We start from the raw sequence: 22,423 nt of genomic DNA, 5'->3' as shown, positions 1-22,423 counted from the left end.
AGTCCAAATTATCCTCTGAAAGTGCTCTCATCAAGTTCTGTATAAGCAGTAGTCCTTGACAAACCTATGAGAAGTTGGAGAACAGATGCAATATCCAGACTATGAATTGCTTATAGCTACTTATATCCTTTGTTTTATGTGCTTTTGATTAATTGGAATTAATGTGTGCTTTCTTTAATTTGCAGGCTCAGCATGTGATTGGACGGCATTACGATTTCTCACCAGCAAGGTGCTCAAACAACTATGACGATTTTAAACCAAGGTAAGCCTCCTTTGAAACCCTTGCTTGCTGCCTTAGGTGTTCCGAGGTTTTGATTGGCTTTCTCATGTTTGATGGGTTGGCGTTAATGTGTGCTTTCTTTCATTTGCAGACCAACCAACTGAGCTTACCGCATCGTCTCTTCTTCGTTATTTGTCTCTCCACCTGTTGCTTTGGTGACATTTTGACTCATCGTATGAATACTACATTTTCTACTGTGTTTCATCAGTTTCATCAAAATGGGTGAGTATCTCACGCTACCACCAAATTACTTCTGTTTGGCTGCTGCCTTTTCCTAAATCAAACTTTCTTTCCTTTTTTTCAGGTGTTGTTATAACAGAAATTTTGCCGCAATTATTTGAAGTCAATTAAATCACAATTTCATCACTTGAGAGTCCACCACCATTACGTTTTCTTACCAGCAAGGTGATCAAACAGCTATGACGGCTTCCAACCATGGTATGTCTCCTTTTAAACGCTTGCTTGCTGCCTCTGATGTTCAAAGGTTTTGATTGGCTTTTTCATCTTTGATGGGTTGGCGTTAATGTGTGCTTTCTTTCATTTGCAGACCAACCAACTGAGCTTACCGCATCGTCTCTTCTTCGTTATTTGTCTCTCCACCTGTTGCTTTGGTGACATTTTGACTCATCGTATGAATACTACATTTTCTACTGTGTTTCATCAGTTTCATCAAAATGGGTGAGTATCTCACGCTACCACCAAATTACTTCTGTTTGGCTGCTGCCTTTTCCTAAATCAAACTTTTTCCTTTTTTTCAGGTGTTGTTATAACAGAAATTTTGCCGCAATTATTTGAAGTCAATTAAATCACAAATTCATCACTTGAGAGTCCACCACGTTTTCTTACCAGCAAGGTGATCAAACAGCTATGACTGCTTCCAACCATGGTATGTCTCCTTTTAAACGCTTGCTTGCTGCCTCTGATGTTCAAAGGTTTTGATTGGCTTTTTCATCTTTGATGGGTTGGAGTTAATGTGTGCTTTGTTTCATTTGCAGACCAACCAACTGAGCTTACCGCATCATCTCTTCTTCGTTATTTGTCTCTCCACCTGTTGCTTTGGTGACATTTTGACTTATCGTATGAATACTACTTTTTCTACTGTGTTTCATCAGTTTCAACAAAATGGGTGAGTACATCATGCTACCACTTAATGACTTTCCTTTGGCTGCTGTCTTTTCCTAAATCGAACTTTCTTTCCTTTTTTTCAGATGTTAAATTTTGCAGCAACTAGTTGAAGTCAATTATCTCACAAATTCATCACTTGAGATTCCATCACCATTACGTTTTCTCACCAGCAAGGTGATCAAACAACTGTGACGGCTTCCAACCATGGTATGTCTCCTTTTAAACGCTAGCTTGCTGCCTCTGGTGTTCCGAGGTTTTGATTGGCTTCTCATTTTTGATGGGTTGGAGTTAATGTGTGCTTTCTTTGATTTGCAGACCAATCAATTGAGCTTACTGCATTATCTCTTCTTCGTTATTTGTCTCTCCAGCTGTGTGCTTTGATGACATTTTGACTCACCGTACGAATACATCTTTTTCTACTGTGTTTCATCAGATTCAACAAAATGGGTGAGTACCTCATGCTACCACTCAATGACTTTCCTTTGGCTGCTGCCTTTTCCTAAATCAATCTGTCTTTCTTTTTTTCAGATGCAAATCTATTGTTTTACTGCAAATTTTGCAGCAACAAATCAAAGTCAATTAAATCCCATCTTCATCACTTGAGAGTCCATCGTCATCTCACCAGGCTTACCTACTGTGGCTTAGGGCACTGTTTAAGTGCTTTCAGGAGTGAGAGCTCTTTTCGGGCTCATGTCATCAGGAATCACAGAATTTTTGTTTCCAAAGGTCACAACAAGCCTTCTCTTCCTCCATCCTCTACTGGAAAGTACAAATGCCCCATAGCAATTTGTGGCAGAGAATTTCTTGTCTATAAACTACTAACCAGCCATTTAAGGGTTCATTTAAGGGAGTTCAGTTCCATTCCCTGTGTTGTTGATGGCTGTTTAAAGAAATTTTCTAGCATCAATTCTTTGAGTGGTCACATCTCCAAGAAACACCGCCAGCAGACCACCATCGATCATGAAGTCATTACTTCTCCAGTCTACGATCTCCCAGAAATTTCACTGGATGAGTATTGTGCACCTGAAGAGGAGGTGACTCAGCAGGAAAGGAAAGAAGAATCCTTAGTGGCTTTGGCTCAATTTCATCAAAAGTTGGAGTTTAAGCACATGGTTCCAGCTTCTGTTAATCAGGTGATTTCTAAGGAGATTCGAACCTTGCTGTCTAGTATGGAAAGATGTTTCTTAAATTCTTTGTCGTCAATTCTTCAAGATGAAAATTTGTCACCTGAAACTATTTCTCTCATTCTCTCTTCAGTGTCTGAACGTAATGATTTACTAGAGGTCTGCCATTCTTTAAGATCTGTCTACATGAGAAAACAGTTCTATGAACGCCACTTTAACTTTGTTGTCCCTGAGAAAGTTCCTCTTGATAATGGCTCCTTCTATTATTACATTCCCATTAAGAAAACCATTCGAGCCGCATTTGCTAACAAATCATTTAATTTTGACTTTGAACTACAAACTTCTCAGTTTGAGGGTGTCTTCAGAGACTTTTTTGATGGAGAAACATATAAAAGCTACAAGTTCTTTCAAGACAATCCTAAAGCAATTCCAATAATTTTATATCAAGATGGTTTTGAATTGGCTAACCCTATTGGGCCTGCCAAAAATTTAAAACATAAGCTTCTTGGTGTGTATATGGCGTTTGGTAACCTACCGTCAGATATTAGATTCAAGAAAGAGAATATACAACTAGTGGCTCTGGTGAAAGATTGTGATTTTAATCCAACTGAAGTGTATAGCAAGATTGTTGAAGATTTAATTTCACTCCAGGAGACAGGCATTGAAGTCGATGGTCATGGAACTGTTAAAGCTAGCCTTGCATTCATTGCTGGCGACAATTTGGGTAGCCATGCTCTGGCTGGCCTAGTTGAAAATTTCAGCAGATCTAAGTACTTCTGTCGGTATTGTTTGATGAGTAGAGCTGAATTTAGGAGAGAGGGAGGCGAGACAAGAAAATTCCCAAGAAGAACTATTGATTCTTACAATGAAGATTTGGAGAGAGTCGCAGATTCCAATGGAAGACTTGGCAACCACCGTGGTGTCAAATATGACTCCCCTTTCAATGCAATTCCTGGCTTTCATGTTTGCGCTCCAGCTCTGCCTTGTTGCATTGGCCATGACCTTGGGCAAGGAGTCATTTCTTGGGATTTAAAGCTGTTTATCCAGTATTTTGTTGCTGAAGGGTGGTTTGATATTGAAACATTAAATGATTTGATTGAGGCATTTCCATACTCAGCAGAAGATAGAAAAGACAAGCCTTGCATCATTAAGAAGTTGGAAAAGGGTCGTCTTGCCGGAGGTGCTTGGCAACTAATCACCTTTATGAGGCTCTTTCCCCTTATTGTCTCTGGGCACATCAAGAACCCCAGAGATAAAGTGTGGAAACTGATGCTTTTACTGAGAGAAATTACTCTGTTTTCCATTGCTCCCAAAGTGCACGAATCTCATCTGCCAAGTTTCCAGTGCATGATTGACGAATATCTGATGCTACGAAGAGCATTGTTCCCTCATAAGCTGTTGAGACCCAAGCACCACTACCTCTCTCATTTCCCTGAATTAATTTTGTTGTTTGGATGCCTAATCAAAGTATGGACACTCCGCTTTGAAACAAAACATTCTTTCTTTGTGAGATCCTGGAAATCTAGTAATAATAGCATCAATATGCCTCAAACTTTGGCTTTTAAGCATGAATTCTTGCAAAGTTGGGTTCGAAGTGGTGGCAGCTCTGTTTGCACTGTTCAATCTGGTGAATCAGTGCCTTATCAACATGTACTGTACAGTGAAGCCATACAGAAAGCTGTGGAGAAGTGTGTTCATTCATTTTCCCAATTTGTCGAGACCAATTCTCTGAGTGTTCATGGTACAAATTACAGGAAGGGGGATGTTGTTGTGGTACGACATGTGCCTCGTTCTAATGACCTGATAGTTGGCATGATTCACCTGATGCTCCTCGGCCCAAATGATGATGTAACATTTCTTGTAAAATTGTGCAAAGCCTCACTTGTTCACAAGTATGGTTGTTACAAGGTTCAGGCTCTACGTGATTTTGAGTGCTGTAGACAAGTTGATTTACTATGCTTTTATCCAATGCACCCATATCTCAGAGATACCCAAACCTACATTTCCTTGAGACATGCTATTGTTAATTCACCTTGCAATTCATCGTTCTGAGAATATTTAAAATATTTGTCATTTTAATTTTTTTATCTTACTTCTAAGAGGTTCTGTTTCAATTTTTAGTTATTGACTTGTGTTTGCTTTTAAACATAATTATAATTTGTGATAGAAATTGTAAATGAACATTTTTTTATTGAATGTTTCTCTCATCTCTTTGACACACTTGTGCACTGTTGTAATCTTGTAAGGAATATTTTTAGATGTAGATATTGTTAAATATGATCAACTTATGTTACCTGACAAATACTGTGCTGGCACAAATTTATTAAATCATTATACCATTTCTCCTCTTTGAAATTTGTTTGGTTCCTCTACCACCCTATTACCCTCAGTCTGGTCTTTCCACAATAATTTACTTTTTATTTAGTAATACAGTTATGCTTTGTTTTTAATACTTAAAGCGATAAGAAAGAAAACAACTCTGAAAGAACTAACAAGGAAGGTTTAAAATTCAATCCTATTCAAATCGGTGTGTACAACCCTCTGGTAGAATTTCAAAGGGTTTTTCAACAGCTAATCATCAGGGATAATTTTGAAATTATAGGGTGACAGTGTTTGATTTCATTGACATGTTGCAACAATTCAGTGGTCAAGCAGACTGTTCAACAATGCATTATTAGTTTCAAAAGAAATGAGTATACTCGAGTCGAGAGAAGCTGTTGCTTGCTTGCTTGCTGTGTATATATTTTGGTTGAAATCAAATGTTATTTGAAAAAGGTGAAATGTAAATAAGTTAAAAGAAAATTTTGAATTTCATTTCCATTCTTTATTTTGTGCTTTACATAAAAATGTTGTCAAACTCAACTAAACTCATCTTTTACCTCACATGCAATTTTACCAAGATGGACCAAAATGAGGGTCAGACAGACAATCTGCTTTGTTAGCTGCTTCCAACTGCTTCTCTTATAGAAGAGGACATTACACCAAATTTTAGAAGAAATCTGAAGAGAATATTCTAATAACTTTGATGTGTAGATGCACTACCGTATCACAGCTGTTAATGTCAATGAAATATAATAAAAACATTTCCTTAATCATCTTCATCAATGCCATCAAAGTATCGGCTTTCTGCTACGCTGTGTCCAAGTAACTTGAATTCTGAGGGCCGTTCACCATTCCATTTAGACAATCTTCTGACGTTCTGGCGGTGGAGATTGCGTCAGCTTCACATTCTAGGGACATGATACATGTAGGTGTAAATCAAGCGATGTTCAAAGAGAGTAAGCTACAGTCAAATAGATGTCGGTGAATGAAAGTTTCATTCATACTCACCACCCCATCCAAGAATAATGGCTGCCTGCTTAGAAGTTTGATGAGTTGGGACAGTCTCACTGGAGAAGATCACCTGGCTCATGAATTCATCCTCTGGAGTCATACTCAGGAATGTACACCACTTGGCCATCAATCAAGTAGAACACCACAAGGTGGATATTTTCCAAAAATAGGTCTGAGGAGTAGTATTCTGCCATTTTACCTGCACAAACCAAATTGTGGTTTAACTCAAAAACATACAGGAACAAACCTCCCGATGCATACTGAAAGAAGCATTAAACCAAAACAGAGCCAAGAAAATTGGAGATGCACTGATTTTGATGCAACACTAACATAAATTACTTTCTTGCCTGGAAATTTGATTGTACTTGGTTCTGAAAGTGTTGCCTTGATGGTCCAGTGTCCAGTCCGATCAGCTGAGAGACTTCTGCTAGCGCTCCCGAGGTGGTGGTGAGGCAGCCATCTTGGAGTCGAATCTCGCCCGAATCGACTATCTGCTCAAACAGAGAAAAATGTCAATTACTGAGAGAAATGTAACGAAATAAGGTCTTCAACTATACAATTATTCATTTAATTGGTTAACGTGTTATCCGGTCACTTGGAAAATATTATTTCGTTGAAAAGAAAATGGTCTTGGCCAAATGACCATGGCGACCGTGGCCGTGACGAGCTATCTACCAGCCAGTCAGGCAGAAGCCGGCGCCGCCGAAGGAACGGATTTGTTTTCTATTTAAGCTATGTTCTCCTGGAAAATTTTCCCTTTTGTTCGAAGCGATCGGATCCCTTATTTGACGACGAGTTGCTCCCAGGTTAGTCTGAACTATCTTCCATCTTTGAATCTCTATGCAGTTTCTTTCCTTTCATCAGCCCTACTGTCCGACTCTCCTAACCTGTACGTAACTCGTTTAGGCTTTCGGTGACTTGAAATAACCCTTCTTTTCTTTCTCAAATTGAAAGTCGTTTCGATGTCTGTTCTCCACGTGTTCTGAACATTTTGTCCGCGTTACTTTCTTTATGTGTGAAGCAATCGTTGCCGAACTCCTTGGGTGGCAACCTGAGCCTATAGATTGCAGCCTTGTCTTGGATCAGCCCTGGCAGTTAAGATGGCCTCTGACACTTAGGATTATTCTATTAGGAAATTTTGTGCCTCCCACATTTCTAGTTGGCTTCCATTCCATTTGTAAGTGGAGTATCAACAGTTTAAAATTCTAACAGTTAAAATTATGTTTGCAGATTCCGAGATGCCTGTTTTTAAGGTACGATGTATTGGCAAGGGTAGCAAGATGACAGTTGTGGCAGCAAACCTTAACCAGTTGAAGGAAGGTGCCAATACTAAGTTTCAATTGCAAGTTGCAAGTGCATCATCATTTAAGGTAATTATACATTCACAACTGAGTCACCTTCTCTTTGCGTTCTCGCCTTCTGTCATCAACTTAAGGCCTTTGTTATAGGTTTTTGATGATTCAGACGGTTCCCTTATTGATGACGATGCCTGTCTAGAGGCTCTGGTTACTTTCGCGAACAACAAAGGGGAGCACCTGTCACTTGCAATCGCCCAGCTGGGTGAGGAGTGGAGCAGGTCTGATCTTGATGTTGTTGCGAACAGAAGTGGAGGGGCTGACACGCCGAACCAAGGCAGTGATAGGGGTAAGTGCTTATATCAACCCTTCCTTTGCAATTAGCCTCGGTATTGTTCCTAATTTCTGATTCCTAATTGCAGTTCCATCTGAAGATGTTGATACAAACATTGCTCCAACTAGCATGACTTCTACAGTCCTCCCAGCATTGCCTTACCGAGAAGTTACCAAGAAGCTCAAGGATGCGCTGAAGTCTCCGAGCCATATCAGGAATCAAGTGATCACTAGGGCCAGAAGAAGTGTTGTGAAAACTTTGACTGAGAAGTTAAAGAACAAGACACTTCTGCCTGGAACTTTAACCCAAGTCTGCAAGAAAATTCATTCTGCTTGCCCGGAAGCTTTTGTAGTCCAACTTAAGGAAGGCAATACAGCCTCTTGCCTTTACCAATTTTCCCGGTCGCTTTACAATGCTTTAGGGTATGCGAAAGAAGTTGAAGGAATACGCAGAAGGCAGAGGAGGTCAACTAGTCATGTATCTGAGGAAGATGCAGACAATCCGGAAGAGGTACTATTTCTTATCAATTTTCAGTTATGGTTTCATGCTGTTTTTCTGTTTTTATTGGATGTTTGGACATTGTTTACATTGGGTCTAGCACATGGTTAATTGTTTGGTTTGCTTACAGTTACCATTCATTCGTATGGATACAAACGGCTGCGCAGAAGGAATGTGGGCTCCGCCTCTTTGTGATGATCTTTTGGATGAGCTGGAAGTGAAGCGAAGGACTCTCTTTGATTTGGCATCTCAGACCTCTGGTGATGATGCCTTAGCACACTCTTTGATGAAATCCACCTATGCGCTTCAAAGGCACTGCATCAATGGAGCTCGCACAGTGGCTCAGTGGCAGGACCTGGTGGAAAAATGGCCAATTATGAAGAAACAGTCATTTCTTATTTGCCATGCCAGCATTCTCCTTGGGAAGGAAGTACTTGCCGTCTGGAACAGTGAACTTTCTTCTTCTGATGTGATCTTCAACTTTCTGGCGGATTATGCAGATAAGCATACAGCTGGTAGAGCAGAGAAGATGAAGAGCTGTCTTGAAGAAGCTCAAGAAGCTGTTGTGAGCTGTGATAGTTCTGTGCCTAAAAGGGTTGCCTTGTTCCCATTGTTGGCATTGTATTTAGGAGATGCTGAAAAAGAATTTTTCCTCTTGGTTAGGGTAGGTGTTTACCTGTTGACATTAATCTTTTAATGTGCATAGAAGTGTTTGTCTCGTGCCTCTAATCAAATCTCTCTTTCCTCAGGATCCCTTAGCAAGTGTGGAAGAAATGGTTCTAAAAGCAAGTGGAGTATCAAAATGTCCCCTTCTTGTTGTGAATGGTGAGTAACATTTCCTTTATTTCCTTCAAAATTGTTTTGACTCCTACCTCGTTATAACTTTCTAAGATCTGATACTTCAACTTTATTTTGTTTTCAGGGTTTTCCATTTTTGATGCTGCTGCAAGAGCTTTCGTTGTGGTGCGAGGAGAGTTGGTGGTGGAGGTGAGAAGCATTCTGGACGGAGTACTGCTGGTGGTGCTAAGCTATTTCGTTTACAACATTGTCTACCCCAAGCGCATTGCTCGCCTACTGGAGTTCATGCAACGGTACGTGCAACTATAGAAGGTTGTTTTTGTGTTGTTCCGATATTTGTTATTTACTTTGTTTTTTTTCCATTACAGCTTCTTCCTCAACATCAATTCACCAACTCGTGTGAATGCAAAGGTTTCTTCATTGGCCAGTGCCCTGGCAGATTTTGAAGCACGGAACAGCAGGTTCAGCAGAGGGCTTTAAATTTCTATTTTGAATGTGTTTGTACTTCGAATTTGTACTTAAAATGTATAGAAATTTATTGATAACGACTGTTTTTATAATTGAATTTGAGTTTTTTATTATATACTTTGAGAGCTTTGTACTTTGAATGTATAGAATTTTTTTGTAATGAATTTTTTAATTGAATTTGAGTTTATAATTATAAACTACAAGAGCTTATACTGCTTTTTTTTTTTACCCATCAATCTGTCAATTAATTTGAGTTCTCACTTTTGACTATTCAGAAATTAAATTGAATACCAGCTCAGAGAATACATGTTGTATCAAGGAGCATGAAATTTAACGGGGAGATTCGTGAAATTTGAGCCTTGGGCAAGGCTGGAACTTAAACTGTGGATCACTTAAAAGTAATATGGGTGTAGTGTTGAATCTCCATCCATGTGGAGTATTTTTATTAAGACTTACAGTCGGCTGGAACTTCATCTGTGGGTCACTTAAAAATAATATGGGTGTGGGTTGAAACTTTTCATGTGGAGTATTTTTTTTAAGACTTATAGTGGCCTGAAAAATTGGAAATGCAATACGAATTTTCAGTTGAGTCAGGGTCTGGAAAATAAGGCGTCATCATGTCTGAATTTTAAGACTTCATTTTCAGACCAAGACGAGTCTGAAAATTAATAACGACTTTATGTAAAAGTACTTCACTCAAATTAGTCTGAAAATTCAGAAATTTTTTTTAACAGTGCCTGTGATGAATGGAACCTTTGAATTAGCTGTACAAACCTTGTAATGGTTTGTTAATTATCTTTTACATTACAGTCGCTGCTCCCATGATGCTATAGAAAAACTGCAGCCTGCACAGCTCTGGCTGTGTATGTTTTCCGCTTGTCTTGCACAGTGCACCCATTCTAGGTGCAAACTTGTGTTCAGAAATAACACGCAAGAATGACACAAACAGTGTTAAGTTGTTTCTGATTTTATTTTTTTTTTGCTATGAAAGAGCATGCATTACCTTAGGTGATACCTCATTGCTTTTCCTTGTCATTAATTTGTTTCCTGTATTTTTTGTTTACAGCTCTGATGGCTTCTTTGTGATAGAACTTGTTTTGCCTTCAAAGGTCTCATCACAGTTGTCAACATTCACCAGGCATTTAATTTCTTAAGCCACATCAAACCTCACAACACTTCTGTAATGATGTTTGTTGTAAGATTTAAAAAAAGAAGAGGAAGAACATGTACAAGAAGATGTAAGTGTCAGAGCAGCTTCATAATCTTTACGTTCAGTACTACTCCATCAGTTCAAGGGTTGAGGCATTTATTCAATTACTACAACTGAATTCAGCTCTTCTTTAACAACTTTAGTTCCAACTCCAGTTAAGTCATTTTGTGTAAGGCCGCCTTAATACTTAATGGAAACTTGGATTAAAAACTTATTTTGAATCATCCAAAAATTGTTTGTGATGACCAAGCTCATGGCACGTCAAAGTCAAAGGAGAGCAAGCTGTTTTCAGTACTTCAAACCATTATGTTTTTTGTTCAGATTTATTTTCACTGCCCTCTCCTTTTAATCTTGTGCACTCACTTATTTTCATTCCTATATCAGTGTTAGGTCTGCTGCTTTGACCGTTCTTTAGTTTCCCAATTACTGATGATGATGTCTTTCTGTTTTGCAGGACTGGGCATTTACTGACTGTTTTCATTTTTTTTATGGCAGCCTCATTAAAGTAAAATGCCCTAAACGACATTGCTCTGATGGAGTCTTTGAGCAGTCAAACTTACTGACAATTATGGTGGATCTATTGGCAGCTGTTGACATTGACATTTTTTACATCATTTTTAGCAATTATGTGTGCCATGGATAAATATACGGTGAGTTTCAATATAAGTCAGCTTTGACTCGTGGCATCATTGAAACGTTGTTTCCAGCTTCCATAAATATAAGTAGAGTAAATGTGGGTGCACTTTTTCATTTTAGAATTGTGGCTGGTTTACTTTGTGATTTTTAGTAGCAAGAGATTAGTTTTCTTTCCCGCCTGCACTGTGTACTTATCAATGTACTATTTTTATCCTATCATTGGTGTAATTTCTTCTTTAAAATAGAAGTTTTTTTTGGTTGCTCATTAAGTAAATAGTCAATCTAAAAGGTTCCCTTTCCTTTGAAATTGTTTCTGTTCTTGTTTCAAAGTTACCTGTTTGGGATTATGATACAGGAATTCTCCCAAAATGGCTTTGTTACCCCACTGAAAATACTGTTAATTTGGATGTTGCTCTTTTTAATCTTATTTTCAATATCTTTCCAGGTCAGAGAGACACCAACTATTTTTGTACATAATTGTACACACTGGTTCCACTTTGCTTCAACATACACTTCCTCAATGTTGCTGCAAGTGAATGCTCCAAAGCCACTTGCTGTGCCCATTCTCACTTCATGTTTGAGGCTCAGTTTTTTTTCCTATGCGTATGTGTTGAGAATGAATGAGCATGAGCAGTTTCATAGATGCTTCAGTGTTTCTTTGAAAGGTTTGTTTTCTTTTGTTGTTTATAAATATTGGTCCTTTACGCTAAGATGGAGGTCAATTGCTCTGATATGGCTGCTGTTTTCATGTGGTAAAGTGGCGTCTTTTTCTTTCAGTTGTTTGCCGCAAGTCTTCGTTGTCAAGGAAGTTGTAAGAGCAGCGAAAGGTCCCCGTCGACTGTCAATACTTTTACTGGTGATTTCAACATTTCATGGTCTAATAGAAATTGAGGATTTAACGGCAGACCAGAATACTTTTACCTGTTCATGCTTGGATGAATAAGTGTTAGCTAACTTCCAGTTCTTAATGATTCTTTTCAGCAGAAGCAATCAATCATTATCATCAGTCTTGGATCCTCAAAGTATATGGGTGTTGCAACTCTATTTGGGTTTCTGCATAGTGAACAATGTCAGCATGTGTCTACCTCTATGAAGCTGTTATGTTTAAGTGAATAGACTAAGTTGGTGTGACATTGTACGTAAAGGGTGAATCATATGGAATAAAATTTGACAGCATTACATTTCTTTAGAACATTTACTTTCTTGATCAGAATTTCGCTCATATTTATCATTAATTCAGAGCAAAACAACATAAGACACTTGCAATCCTTTAGAAATACATGATATGTTAAAACCAACATCTAAATAAAACAATTTAAAAAACTCATAATTTTGACATGATAAGTTCAAGGTTGCAAGATGATATTAATGTCTGTTGCGACGCATGCAGATGGCATCCTGCACATCCCAAGAGCATAAGGACAGCCGCTTGAGTGCTGCTTCCTCGTCTATTTGGGCTGCCTCCATGACTTCGCTCAATTTCGCCTGATACTCTTCTGGGCGGGTTCGAGGTCCTGTGCAAAAGTAGAAAATTATGTACATGTCCCGTTTACAACTTAAATTGCACTGATAACAAGAAATGTTGCTTTCAACTCACCACCGGCATGTACACAACACCACATTGTCACAGTGTTGTTATACAGGTTGATGTCTTCTCGCATCATGATGCTAGCGTCAGCATTGAGGGGACTTCCTGGGTTGGGATCGGCTAGGAGAGATTGAACTCCAACAGCTAATTGCAAAAGAGTTCTACCCGGTTTCCTGCACAGTCAATTAAACAAATTAGATGCTTCAGAAATCAATCATGTGAAACAGAAAAGAAATAAGCCTTAGTGTAGGAATACTTGCCAGTCACTAATGAGATCATAACAGATCTTCCCCGACAGTCCTATGTTTGGGTGCCAGATTGGCGTTTCTAAAACAGCCTAGAAAAAAGAGATTCGTAAGTCACTGAAGAATAAGCCCACAGCATCAGAACATAATTTATAATAGACGCTTACATCAGGAGCCCTCCTTGGGAAGTCGGCCGGCAACTTCAGAACACCCTGGAATACCGAACCCTCATAAAGCGTTTCGGGTGGCCCAGAGACAGCGAACTTCACGAATTTCATTCGTTCTTCGTCGTAGGCAGTCAGAACCACCGACTCAGGAGCGTGCTGTAAGGAAAATACAGGGATCTTACGAAAAAAGCAGTAACAGGAGGAAACAAAACACTTGACTTCTCAGGATCCAGCGAGCAAGCCCAGAACTTTACTTCCTAGCCGCGTGATGTCGGTCGTGATTCCGAAAACGGACTGTTATTTCTACACAGACCCAGTTCCTGAGTCTGCAGTAGTATAAAATCCATATATGAATTAAAAAAAGCTTAAATAGGGCAGAGGCAATTTCGTAGGCTGAAGCGAAGATGCTTATAACCTTTCCGTCCGCGGCGTGGTCCATAAGCGCTTTGCAAGGCCCCATTTAAGAACACAAAGCCACAAAGCCCAGTAACACAGTCTCATATAACTTACCACTATGAAATCCTCCAAATCCCTGCTCAAGCGGATAGTACGAACATTTGCCATTGTTCGAACGGGCAATAGACAAACACAGTCACAGTAGTTGTTCGCCACAAAAGGAAGAGAGAAGTGAGAACAGTGAGAAAGCCCGCCAACGGCACGGTCGTCAGCTATCGTCGCGAGCGAGGGTATGTTCCCAATTTACCAATTCAGGTTGGTCGATTTCTTTAGCGTTCACCTGTTTTGACCAAAAAGCGATCTTAAAAGAAGAGGAAGTGGGCGGTGGGCGGAGTAGTGGGAGTGAGGCTGTTTGTTGGAGGCGTTGGCAGGCGTTGGTGGGGGACAGCGCAAGCGCTGCAATTGGTGAACTAATGCTTGCATTTGACATTTCCTTTAGTGTTTATAGACAACTTAATTTTTTTTAAAGACAAATATGCACTGAATCCAAATGATCCCTCAGACATCTGGTAGATTACGAACTCGGTACCCCCCCCCCCCAGTGCCGCTACAACTCTTTTCCTACCCTTCCTTCCGGCCCTCGCGTCGCTCTTCTGTTTCCGGTTACTGGTCACCCCTCCGCACTCTTTCTTTCCGTCCCTCACCGTTGCCGGCGTCAGGTCAGATTCCCGCCAACTGCCATTGCCGTCCGCCAGCTTGCGTCGAAGTCGAATCCGCAATGAGCACCGGAGAATTTGAGTTTGGTAAGACTTTTGGCCCTGGGCACGCTTTTCTCTTGCCCTTATTTACTATCCATTTGATAGGCAATCTCATTACAATTTGCCCAGACTTGCTTGCTCCGTTCGACGACACATCCTCCGGACTGGGTGTGGCGCTCGCTAGCAGAGAAATTCACGTTTGATTTACATTACCTTTTAAACGTCTCAATAAATATTTCTTTTTAGATCAATTAAATTAAACGCGTCAATCGATCCGCTCTCCACTCTACACTCTTGAAGTTCCTAACCTAGACTTCGTTGGTCGATCCAAGAGATCTCAACGTTCGAGTGCTGGGCTTCTCTCTTGGGGTGAAGTCTTCACTCGGACCTTTGCTTCTTTTCTCCTCTGCTTTCGCTCAATTCAATCGGTATCTTTTTTTTAATTTTCAGAGCCGGATCTAGACGATCCTGTCGCCGTTGGTGATGGTGCCGCTGCACTGGCTGCTGCTCCGGGTGCTCCGGCTACGGCGGCAGAACAGTCTGCTGGCCAGCAACCCGGGTTGCCGCCGCCGGTCGTAAACATAAATTTGTTTGGTAAGTGTATGTCACTCGAGGTGGTGAGTTCTAGCTAAACCATCCTTTGTTCTAGGAATGTTTGGCTATGGCTTTATTCATTGTCGATGAGTTGGAGAACTTTGCCTCGTCTGATAGTTGATTCAGCTTTAAAGGTGCTTGTCTTCGTTCTCATGCTTTAAAACACTTGTTGATTGTTGTTTCATTGTCAGTATTAGCCCTCTTTTTTAAATTTCTCTCACTGAGTCACTGCTGTTTGTGTCCGGAACGAAACTAGAGAAATCAATCAACCTTCGAAGCTCTGTCCCAATGCCTTTGTTCAGTTTAGTCTTGACTCGCCAGATTTGAGAAACAAGAGGCAAGCCTTCCTTTTATTGATTACTTTTGTTACATTGTATCTTTTCTGTTTCAGGCGCCGTAAACCGCAACATGGCGGATCTAATAAGGGATGTCCTGGGGAGTCCTCCCCCTTCACCAGGTCAGCAGGTGCAGCAGGTGCAGCAGATGCACCTGCCAGTTGGCTCTCCATGTAAGTTAATTCAAGTTTTGTTTTTATTTTGTTGTTGTAATTCATTTTATGTTATCCCTATGGGTATATTAAGTGGGGTTTGACTGTACACTTCTAAACATTCCTTAATATTTTCTCTCAAGTTTTATCTTGATTGTGGGGGAGTACTAGCTTAAGGTTGTTCCCTTATGAATGTTACTCACTAGGTACAAGTCAATTCTATTTCCTTAAATGTGTGTGGCAAGTATACTCAAGTACTCTTGAGTATATTCTAAGTTTTCATTGGCTCCTGACAAAGCACTAAAGAACTTGCGAATCACACAGCGTTTTGATCGCAGTTTTAATTAAGAAACCAATCGGTCTTTCTCTGTGTACTTTCAAGTATGCATGTGCGTCTGCATACTGAGTACACATTTCAACTTGTAGAGTTTGCCTGGACCTTTATTTGTTAAAGTTGTAAAGTGATACTTCTAAATATGTTCTTTTCAATTGTAAAAGAAGCCGTTATGTCTTTCACCAGTAAAATTTTTAGGAGCTGTGATAGCTTTGCTATTTGTGAGGAGAGTTTGGTTGACAGTCTATAAAGGATGAATCTTATCTTTTGGATTGCAGTGGCAGCAGCGGCCGCCACACACCCCTGGCGAGTGGCTCCATTAGCCAGGAGGCCCAGGGGCAGGCCTCCGGGACCAAACTCGATCCGCAACAGGCCGGTAGCGGCGGCCCCATTCATGCCCATGGGTCTCGGCGCTCAAGCTCCTGTCTTCCCGCCTCCGCCACCTGTCTACCCTCCGCCGCCTGGGTTTGGTGCTGTGGCTAGGGGGCCACCGAGTGCTACTGCCACAACTGCTCAGCCCGGACCTGCCACTGCTACTGCTCAGCCTGGTCAGCAGGGCTTTGAGTGCGTGGTGTGCCGCGTTTCATCGGACTCCTTAGGAAGTATTCCTTGTGGGCATTTATTGTGTACCCATTGCGTGGAGGGGCAGGTGGGCTTATGCCCTCACTCGCAGTGTTCAGCTACGTTCACTATGGACCAGTACCGCCGCTTCAGGCGCAACTGATTGATTGTTCAATTGTTCTATTTCTTTAATATGAAAAAGATTTTTGTATACAAATCTTATGATTGTTCAATTGTTCTATTTCTTTAATATGAAAAAGATTTTTGTTTACAAATCTTGGGAAACGTCGGGACGTACCCCCGTCGGGACGTTCCCCCCTGTTTTATAGTATTTCTTACAATATATTTAATGAATAAATATATTGGGTGGATATTATTTTAATTCACTCTGGAATAAACAGAAATAATCGTCCGTCGTCCCAAAAATATTTATGAATATTTTTTAGATAGTCAAAATATTTTCCTCTCTCTAATGAGCTACATGCGGAGTTTCTCGCAAGGTCTGTCACAAGTAGACGAAGAGCTGGCGCGAGCAGTGTAAGATCTGTCACGAGTACTAGACTAAGATCTGTCGCGAGTAGAGAAGGACCTGCCACGACTTCAGATCTGTTGTAAGTAGACTAAAATCAATCGCGAGATGAGATCTATCACGAATAGATTAAGATCTGTCGCGAGTAGAGTAAGATCTGTCACGACGTAAGATCTGTTGCGAGTAGCGTAAGATCTGTCGCTAGCCCGTTAGGTTTGGTTAACACAGGTTGGACCCTTTAGTGTCAGAGTTTTAGGGAAGCCATCCGTCGGTCCGCATGCGCATCTACCCCGCACCACCATTAGAAATTCCGCATGCAGCTCGAGGAGAGAAGAGAATATTTTGATTATAAACATATGTAAAAAATATTCCTGGGACGACGGGTGATTATTTCTGTCAACTCGAAAAGAATTAATAACAATATCCATCCAATAAAAATATTCAATAAATATATTGTAAGAAATACTAATAAAACAGGGGGGAACGTCCCGACGGGGGTACGTCCAGGCCGTGCCCCAAATCTTACTAATTGTAGTGATTGTGCCCATTGTGTAACAATTTTTTCCCGTACTCTTATTCTCTTGACTTGACATATGAAAATAAATCATACTGAGTTTATTTGTGCTACTTATTTTATTTACTACTCCTTTATTACTTCATAGATTTTGTCCTCACATTCTTTATTTTGATGCTCAAAGAAGATAATTGCTAAGCCAAGTTTTCTTTTACTTTTTCCAAGTGTATCTGCCTGAGTTGGAAACTTATGTTGCTAACAGGTTGTTGACTTTGATTCAGTTTGGGCAGAAAAATCAATCAAGCGATCAAAATCCATAATTCTGAACAATGACATTTATTAGCTCTTAAATTGCTTACAGCAGTGTCCTACATAATGAAGATAAAGATAGAAGCTAGCTGATATATACTAAGTGACTAATTTTTTCAGCAACTGCATGGAGTAAATTAGATGCTGCTACAGGGGATAGAGGAGCTTTCAATAAGTTAACAACTCGTTCATCGCTTAATACTGCCCTGGTCTTGTACTGCAGTCTCTGACCGTTGTAAACTTTATGAATTGAATCACAGGATTTCTCAAACAAGCTTCTGTTGAATCCTGAAAAAGAAATCAATGATTTGTCATCGCTCATCCCTCTTGCCTTCTTGACTTGATGTCAAATCCTTACGTACTAATGAGGGAATAGAAATCCTTAAAAGTCCTTTCCAGGCTCCGTTTCAGATCCACACTGGAAGAAAATAATATAAAAAGCAATTGACTGATGTAAAGCAACTATAATGAAAGGTTCAATTTTATTACCTGCTAAAAGAGGTTCTCACAACATCACACATCGTGAAGTTGGCATGTTGAATCCAAACCATTTCCAGGTAGTTGAAAAGTCTTGTCGCATCACTGTACACTTCTCCACTTACAGCCTCATTGATAATTATATTAATGCTCATTTGAAGAAGTTCTTTTGGAATAACAGGAAGAGCAGAGCATAGCACCAAAATATTCATTAATTGGGCGTTTCCATTGAGAGTGGCTGGTGAAACTTGTTGTTTCATGAAAGCCTTTATGTCCTGTGACAAATATGTATCATTAATTTGTTTTTGATTTTCCTTCTGTCATAATTTTAACTTACTCACATAAATGTAATCAAGAAGAGAAGGTTTCACATTGACAGCAAAGACTTCTTGAAAAGCATGTGCAACACCCGGAATGCCACACAAAGCTAATGATAAATTCCAGGTTCCAACAGTATCTCTCAGCATAGTAAATCCAGCAACTACAGTATCATGTGTTTCAGTCTCCACTAAGATTAGAGCAGCAGGTATTACCTAAAAAGAAAGTAAATTGTTTTAATATCAAATATCAAAACGCTTTCTTCTTTGCAAGCTGAATTTGGGTGTCAGACACGAACGTTTCCTTCCCAATCCGTCGCAATGGTGTACAGCTGCAGAAATTTAAAAAAAAACATTAATATGAGAATTGCATTCATGATACAAAACATTGCTCCAAATCATTTTTACCTTATATTGCTGGGTCCCTACAGTAATTGGAGAGCACAAAATAATAACTGTCGGTATCATTTTTAGAAATTCATTTGACTTATTGGTCATAAATAAAACCACAGGCCCAAACCGACCATGACTGACTCCTCCAAAAATACTGTCAACAAAATGATCTAAGGCAGTGATGCAAGCATAAGTGGGATTTTCCAGGACATCACACAGCTCCGATAGATTCTGTACATGGGGCCATGAGCTTTCTCGGGCTCTGGTCATTGCTGGATACAAACTGTGGAAATTGAGCTCCCCAGCAAAGCCAAGGTTCCTGGAAAAAAAAAGGAAAAAGAACCAATTAAGCATGCACTTAAGTTTTTTGGCTGCAGTTCTCAATAAACGGGATGTCGATGTTTTGGCCAACAATATATTTGTTTGCCCATTCAAGGTGCAACTGTGTCTACTCACTGTACATCAAGGAAAGCATCACGAACCGTTGCTACGTCTAACCGCCTGGCCTCATTAATCAGTGCCAAACGCTCTGTCATAAGACCTGCTTGAGATGGGTCGGCAAGGTGGTTATGCTCGAAATTGGTTCTGAAAATACCATCGGGTTTCAGGTTGGCTCTTACTGGACAGCCTTGCTTCCAGAGAGTACAGCGATAATAGTGAGTCTCATTGGCAGTCTTGTTCAAGTGAAAGAAAAATCCGTCATGAAAATGATAGAGAAGAGAATTTTCCTGTTTTCCTCTGATGGTGTCCATTGTAATAAGTGGACATAAAGAATTTGAACACCGACAACGAGACGAGCCTGAGCATTGACTTGTTTGTTTACTACTACCACCACCCCTCTCCGTCTCCTCCCCTCCGCAACAGGTCTCTCCGCCTTGTGAAAAGAGGCTTAGGTTGGTCCGGTCCATAGGGCCCGTGCACCGCTGGAGGAAGAACAAAAACTCCTGGTGGGCATTTCCGCGCGAGCCTTCAAACTGGGACCCAGCTGGGGGTGCCTGTTTGTTGTATTTTATTTTTTACCGGTTTTAAACAAAGTGGCTAAGGATCGCGGCAGGTTGCGGTGTCGGTTCACGATAATTGGAGAAGGAAACTGTAGTCGATTACGCCGAACCTTAAGCAAAATAAGTGAACTTGTCAAGATAGTGCAGGTTAGGTTGACTAAGATGTCTGCTAGGTCGACGCCATGTTAACTCCGCGCACCCGTCACTGCTGGTGGGCAAACGAAACAGCCTTTTTCTGCTTTTCCCGATACGAGTATGCCACAAAAGCTCTCAACACGAGTCGGAAATTTTTATTTAATTTAATTTCGACAATGTAAAAGGTTGGATGAATTCCAGTCACTTCTCAAAACGCGAAAACGCGAGAACCAAATTTGAACTTCGCGCTGCTTTCCCACCAGCACGGAAGGGAACGTTATGCGTCGTTTAACAGCACCGTTTCGAGATCCTCGACCTGCACGGGCCCTATTTGTGTTTTCGAGAGCCAGCAGCGAAACAGTTGTTATTATTATCAGCCATTTTGTCACGAATCGGTTAATCTACTTCAGCCCAGGTTACTATTGAGTACTTTAGACTCTCTGCCAATGGCTTATATCATCCAAGAAGAAGGGACAAGAGATGGTACTAGTTTTTATCACATAGGCGATGGCTACCAGTACCATTTCCACAGTGACACGCCTACTGCGATATACTTCATATGTAGAAAATCTTCTTGTCGAGGGAGGGCATTGCTCCGATATAATACAGCATTTGAACATACGCAAGCCCACAATCACTCTCCGGATCTCCTCTACCCTCAAGTAATGGCAGCGAGGAGGAACATTATAAACCAAGCAAGATCTGCAACTTATGTGTCATTCTCCCAAATCCTTTCCACTGAGAGGAGAAGGTAAAGCTCTTCCATGTTGTTTATGCTTTCCAAGCTCTGTGCTTGTAGGTACTTACACAATTGTTCTGTCTGTTCCAGGATTGCGAACAGGATGGTTCGATCAGAACTAACTCTACGCAGACTAAGACCTGCGATGCAAAGGGCTCGATCAGAAGTATATCCGAACCTCCCTGATGATCTTCAAGGGTTGACAGACATACTTCAAGACCCAATTTGGACATCCCTTGTCAACACTTTGGATGGAGAAGACTCAATATACTTAGGTTCAACCTGGGCAATTGATGGTTCTCACAGCATTATTTTTATTAGTAGACGATGTTTGGAGATCATGAGATCGGTAGATATTCTATTTGCCGATGGTACTTTCTTTGTGAAACCATCAGTTCAAGGATGTTTTCAGGTACTTTCAAATTATTGTTCTGTTCCTTCAAATTCATTAGGCTATTGTGTCTATCGTATCATCAGCACTTTCCTTAGCAAATTTTATGAACCAATTGTATTTTACAGGTTTTCACTATTGTAACAGTTGTTGGACACACTGTAAGTGTCTATGATGTTATCGTTTGATAGTAGTCAGCTTAGTTTGGTCTATATGGCCGAGCAATTAGCTATCATCGTTAAAATTATATCACATCACTTGGTTAAAATTTGAAAAACTTCATAACTTTGACTCAACATGTATTTGCTGCTTTTAAATTATTTCTTTGTATGTTTCTAGGTCCTTCCCCTTTGTTGGATTCTCATGGATAGCAAATCTGAAAGTGCATATGTGTCTGTACTCACATTCTTGCGAACCCATCTTGGTCACTGGAGATTCACTACTGTGGTATGTGACTATGAGTGTGCCATTCTGAATGCATTTTTAATTGTGTTTGGTATTATTGCCCAGGGTTGCTTGTTCCATTCAGCCACTGTGAGTAAGAGTTTCCTTTTTGATATGAGTATTGAAGTGTGATGATTTCATTTGACTTGCTGTTTTTGTAAATTGGGTTGTTTTTTCATTGACAGGCAATGAGTAGATGGGCTAGAAATACCATAGGTATTCCCATCATTTCCTATTATGAACCAGTGAGAAATGTCATTCGTCTGTGCTGCTCAATTCCTCTACTTCCTGAGCATTTACTCCAGAGAGGCTTAGATGCCGTTGGAACAGAGGCTCTGAACTTCAATGATCCACCTATCTATGATTTTGTCCACCCATTTCTTACATACATTCAAGGTGAATGGCTCAACCATCCTAGCCGAGGTAGAAGCATTAGTGTTTGCCAAAGCCCACATCGTACAAACAATGCGAGGTAAGGTAAATTATGATTTGTAGCTCAAGAGCTTGCTAGAACAAACACTCATGATCAAACCTTCTGAATCTCTCTTTCACTCTCTGTTTTCAGTGAGAGTAACAATGGACGAATGAAGAGGAAGTTTGGGATTCATCATCCTAATGTGTATCACTTCACTGGTAAGAAACTGCATAAATTCATGTTTTATGGCACATTTATCCTACTCAACTCTACCAGCTTCATGCTTAAGAATATTTGCCGTTACTATTAAATTAATGGGTTCATACCTCAAACCCCGCTGATAACATTCTTAATTGTAACAGAATTTCTCACATGTCAACAGCTATGTGGACTTTCTAGTCAACGCGTGCAAACTACTTCATTGTTTGAACTTTGTTCTTTGAGTAGGGTATTATGCCTTTTTTAAAGAAAGAAATTGGCGTTTCTAAATTATGTCTTTTTAATCCACTCTGTTTCATTTTTTAGGAG

The 22,423-nt window shown here is 40.2% G+C and overlaps 5 protein-coding genes and 1 long non-coding RNA gene across 6 annotated transcripts; 4 read left to right on the top strand and 2 right to left on the bottom strand.

The window, feature by feature from the left end:
- The first annotated feature begins 859 nt into the window (after positions 1-859).
- LOC117652551 lies at positions 860-1,397 on the top strand. The gene is made up of 3 exons (XR_004588169.1): positions 860-958; positions 1,039-1,166; positions 1,276-1,397. It is a non-coding gene; the product is annotated as an uncharacterized LOC117652551 (long non-coding RNA).
- Positions 1,398-1,848: 451 nt separating this feature from the next.
- LOC117652659 lies at positions 1,849-4,581 on the top strand. The gene is made up of 2 exons (XM_034397742.1): positions 1,849-1,852; positions 1,934-4,581. Exons 1-2 carry the CDS (start codon positions 1,849-1,851, stop codon positions 4,579-4,581), a joined length of 2,652 nt encoding a protein of 883 aa, XP_034253633.1.
- Positions 4,582-6,541: 1,960 nt separating this feature from the next.
- Positions 6,542-10,409, top strand: LOC117652658. Its single transcript, XM_034397741.1, has 9 exons — positions 6,542-6,668; positions 7,093-7,232; positions 7,311-7,506; positions 7,580-8,001; positions 8,120-8,653; positions 8,739-8,814; positions 8,912-9,080; positions 9,156-9,248; positions 10,322-10,409. The coding sequence occupies exons 2-9, from the start codon at positions 7,101-7,103 to the stop codon at positions 10,407-10,409; spliced, it is 1,710 nt and encodes a 569-aa protein (XP_034253632.1). The 5' UTR covers positions 6,542-6,668; positions 7,093-7,100.
- Positions 10,410-12,850: 2,441 nt separating this feature from the next.
- LOC117652657 (ubiquitin-conjugating enzyme E2 7-like) lies at positions 12,851-13,844 on the bottom strand. The gene is made up of 4 exons (XM_034397740.1): positions 13,612-13,844; positions 13,102-13,257; positions 12,946-13,026; positions 12,851-12,862 (listed from the first exon to the last, which is right to left on the bottom strand). The coding sequence occupies exons 1-4, from the start codon at positions 13,663-13,665 to the stop codon at positions 12,851-12,853; spliced, it is 303 nt and encodes a 100-aa protein (XP_034253631.1). The 5' UTR covers positions 13,666-13,844.
- A 408-nt stretch (positions 13,845-14,252) lies between these two features.
- On the top strand, positions 14,253-16,394 carry LOC117652656 (ran-binding protein 9-like). Its single transcript, XM_034397739.1, has 4 exons — positions 14,253-14,295; positions 14,706-14,849; positions 15,241-15,357; positions 15,949-16,394. The coding sequence occupies exons 3-4, from the start codon at positions 15,258-15,260 to the stop codon at positions 16,392-16,394; spliced, it is 546 nt and encodes a 181-aa protein (XP_034253630.1). The 5' UTR covers positions 14,253-14,295; positions 14,706-14,849; positions 15,241-15,257.
- Positions 16,395-17,400: 1,006 nt separating this feature from the next.
- LOC117652655 lies at positions 17,401-19,522 on the bottom strand. Its single transcript, XM_034397738.1, has 9 exons — positions 19,227-19,522; positions 18,786-19,089; positions 18,677-18,709; positions 18,402-18,593; positions 18,073-18,335; positions 17,946-18,001; positions 17,684-17,871; positions 17,634-17,642; positions 17,401-17,529 (listed from the first exon to the last, which is right to left on the bottom strand). The coding sequence occupies exons 1-9, from the start codon at positions 19,520-19,522 to the stop codon at positions 17,401-17,403; spliced, it is 1,470 nt and encodes a 489-aa protein (XP_034253629.1).
- Positions 19,523-22,423: the final 2,901 nt, after the last annotated feature.

Source organism: Thrips palmi, unplaced genomic scaffold (assembly GCF_012932325.1).
Source record: "Thrips palmi isolate BJ-2018 unplaced genomic scaffold, TpBJ-2018v1 HiC_scaffold_7, whole genome shotgun sequence".
Lineage (NCBI taxonomy): Eukaryota > Metazoa > Arthropoda > Insecta > Thysanoptera > Thripidae > Thrips > Thrips palmi.
This window is presented reverse-complemented; position numbering and strand designations above follow the sequence as displayed.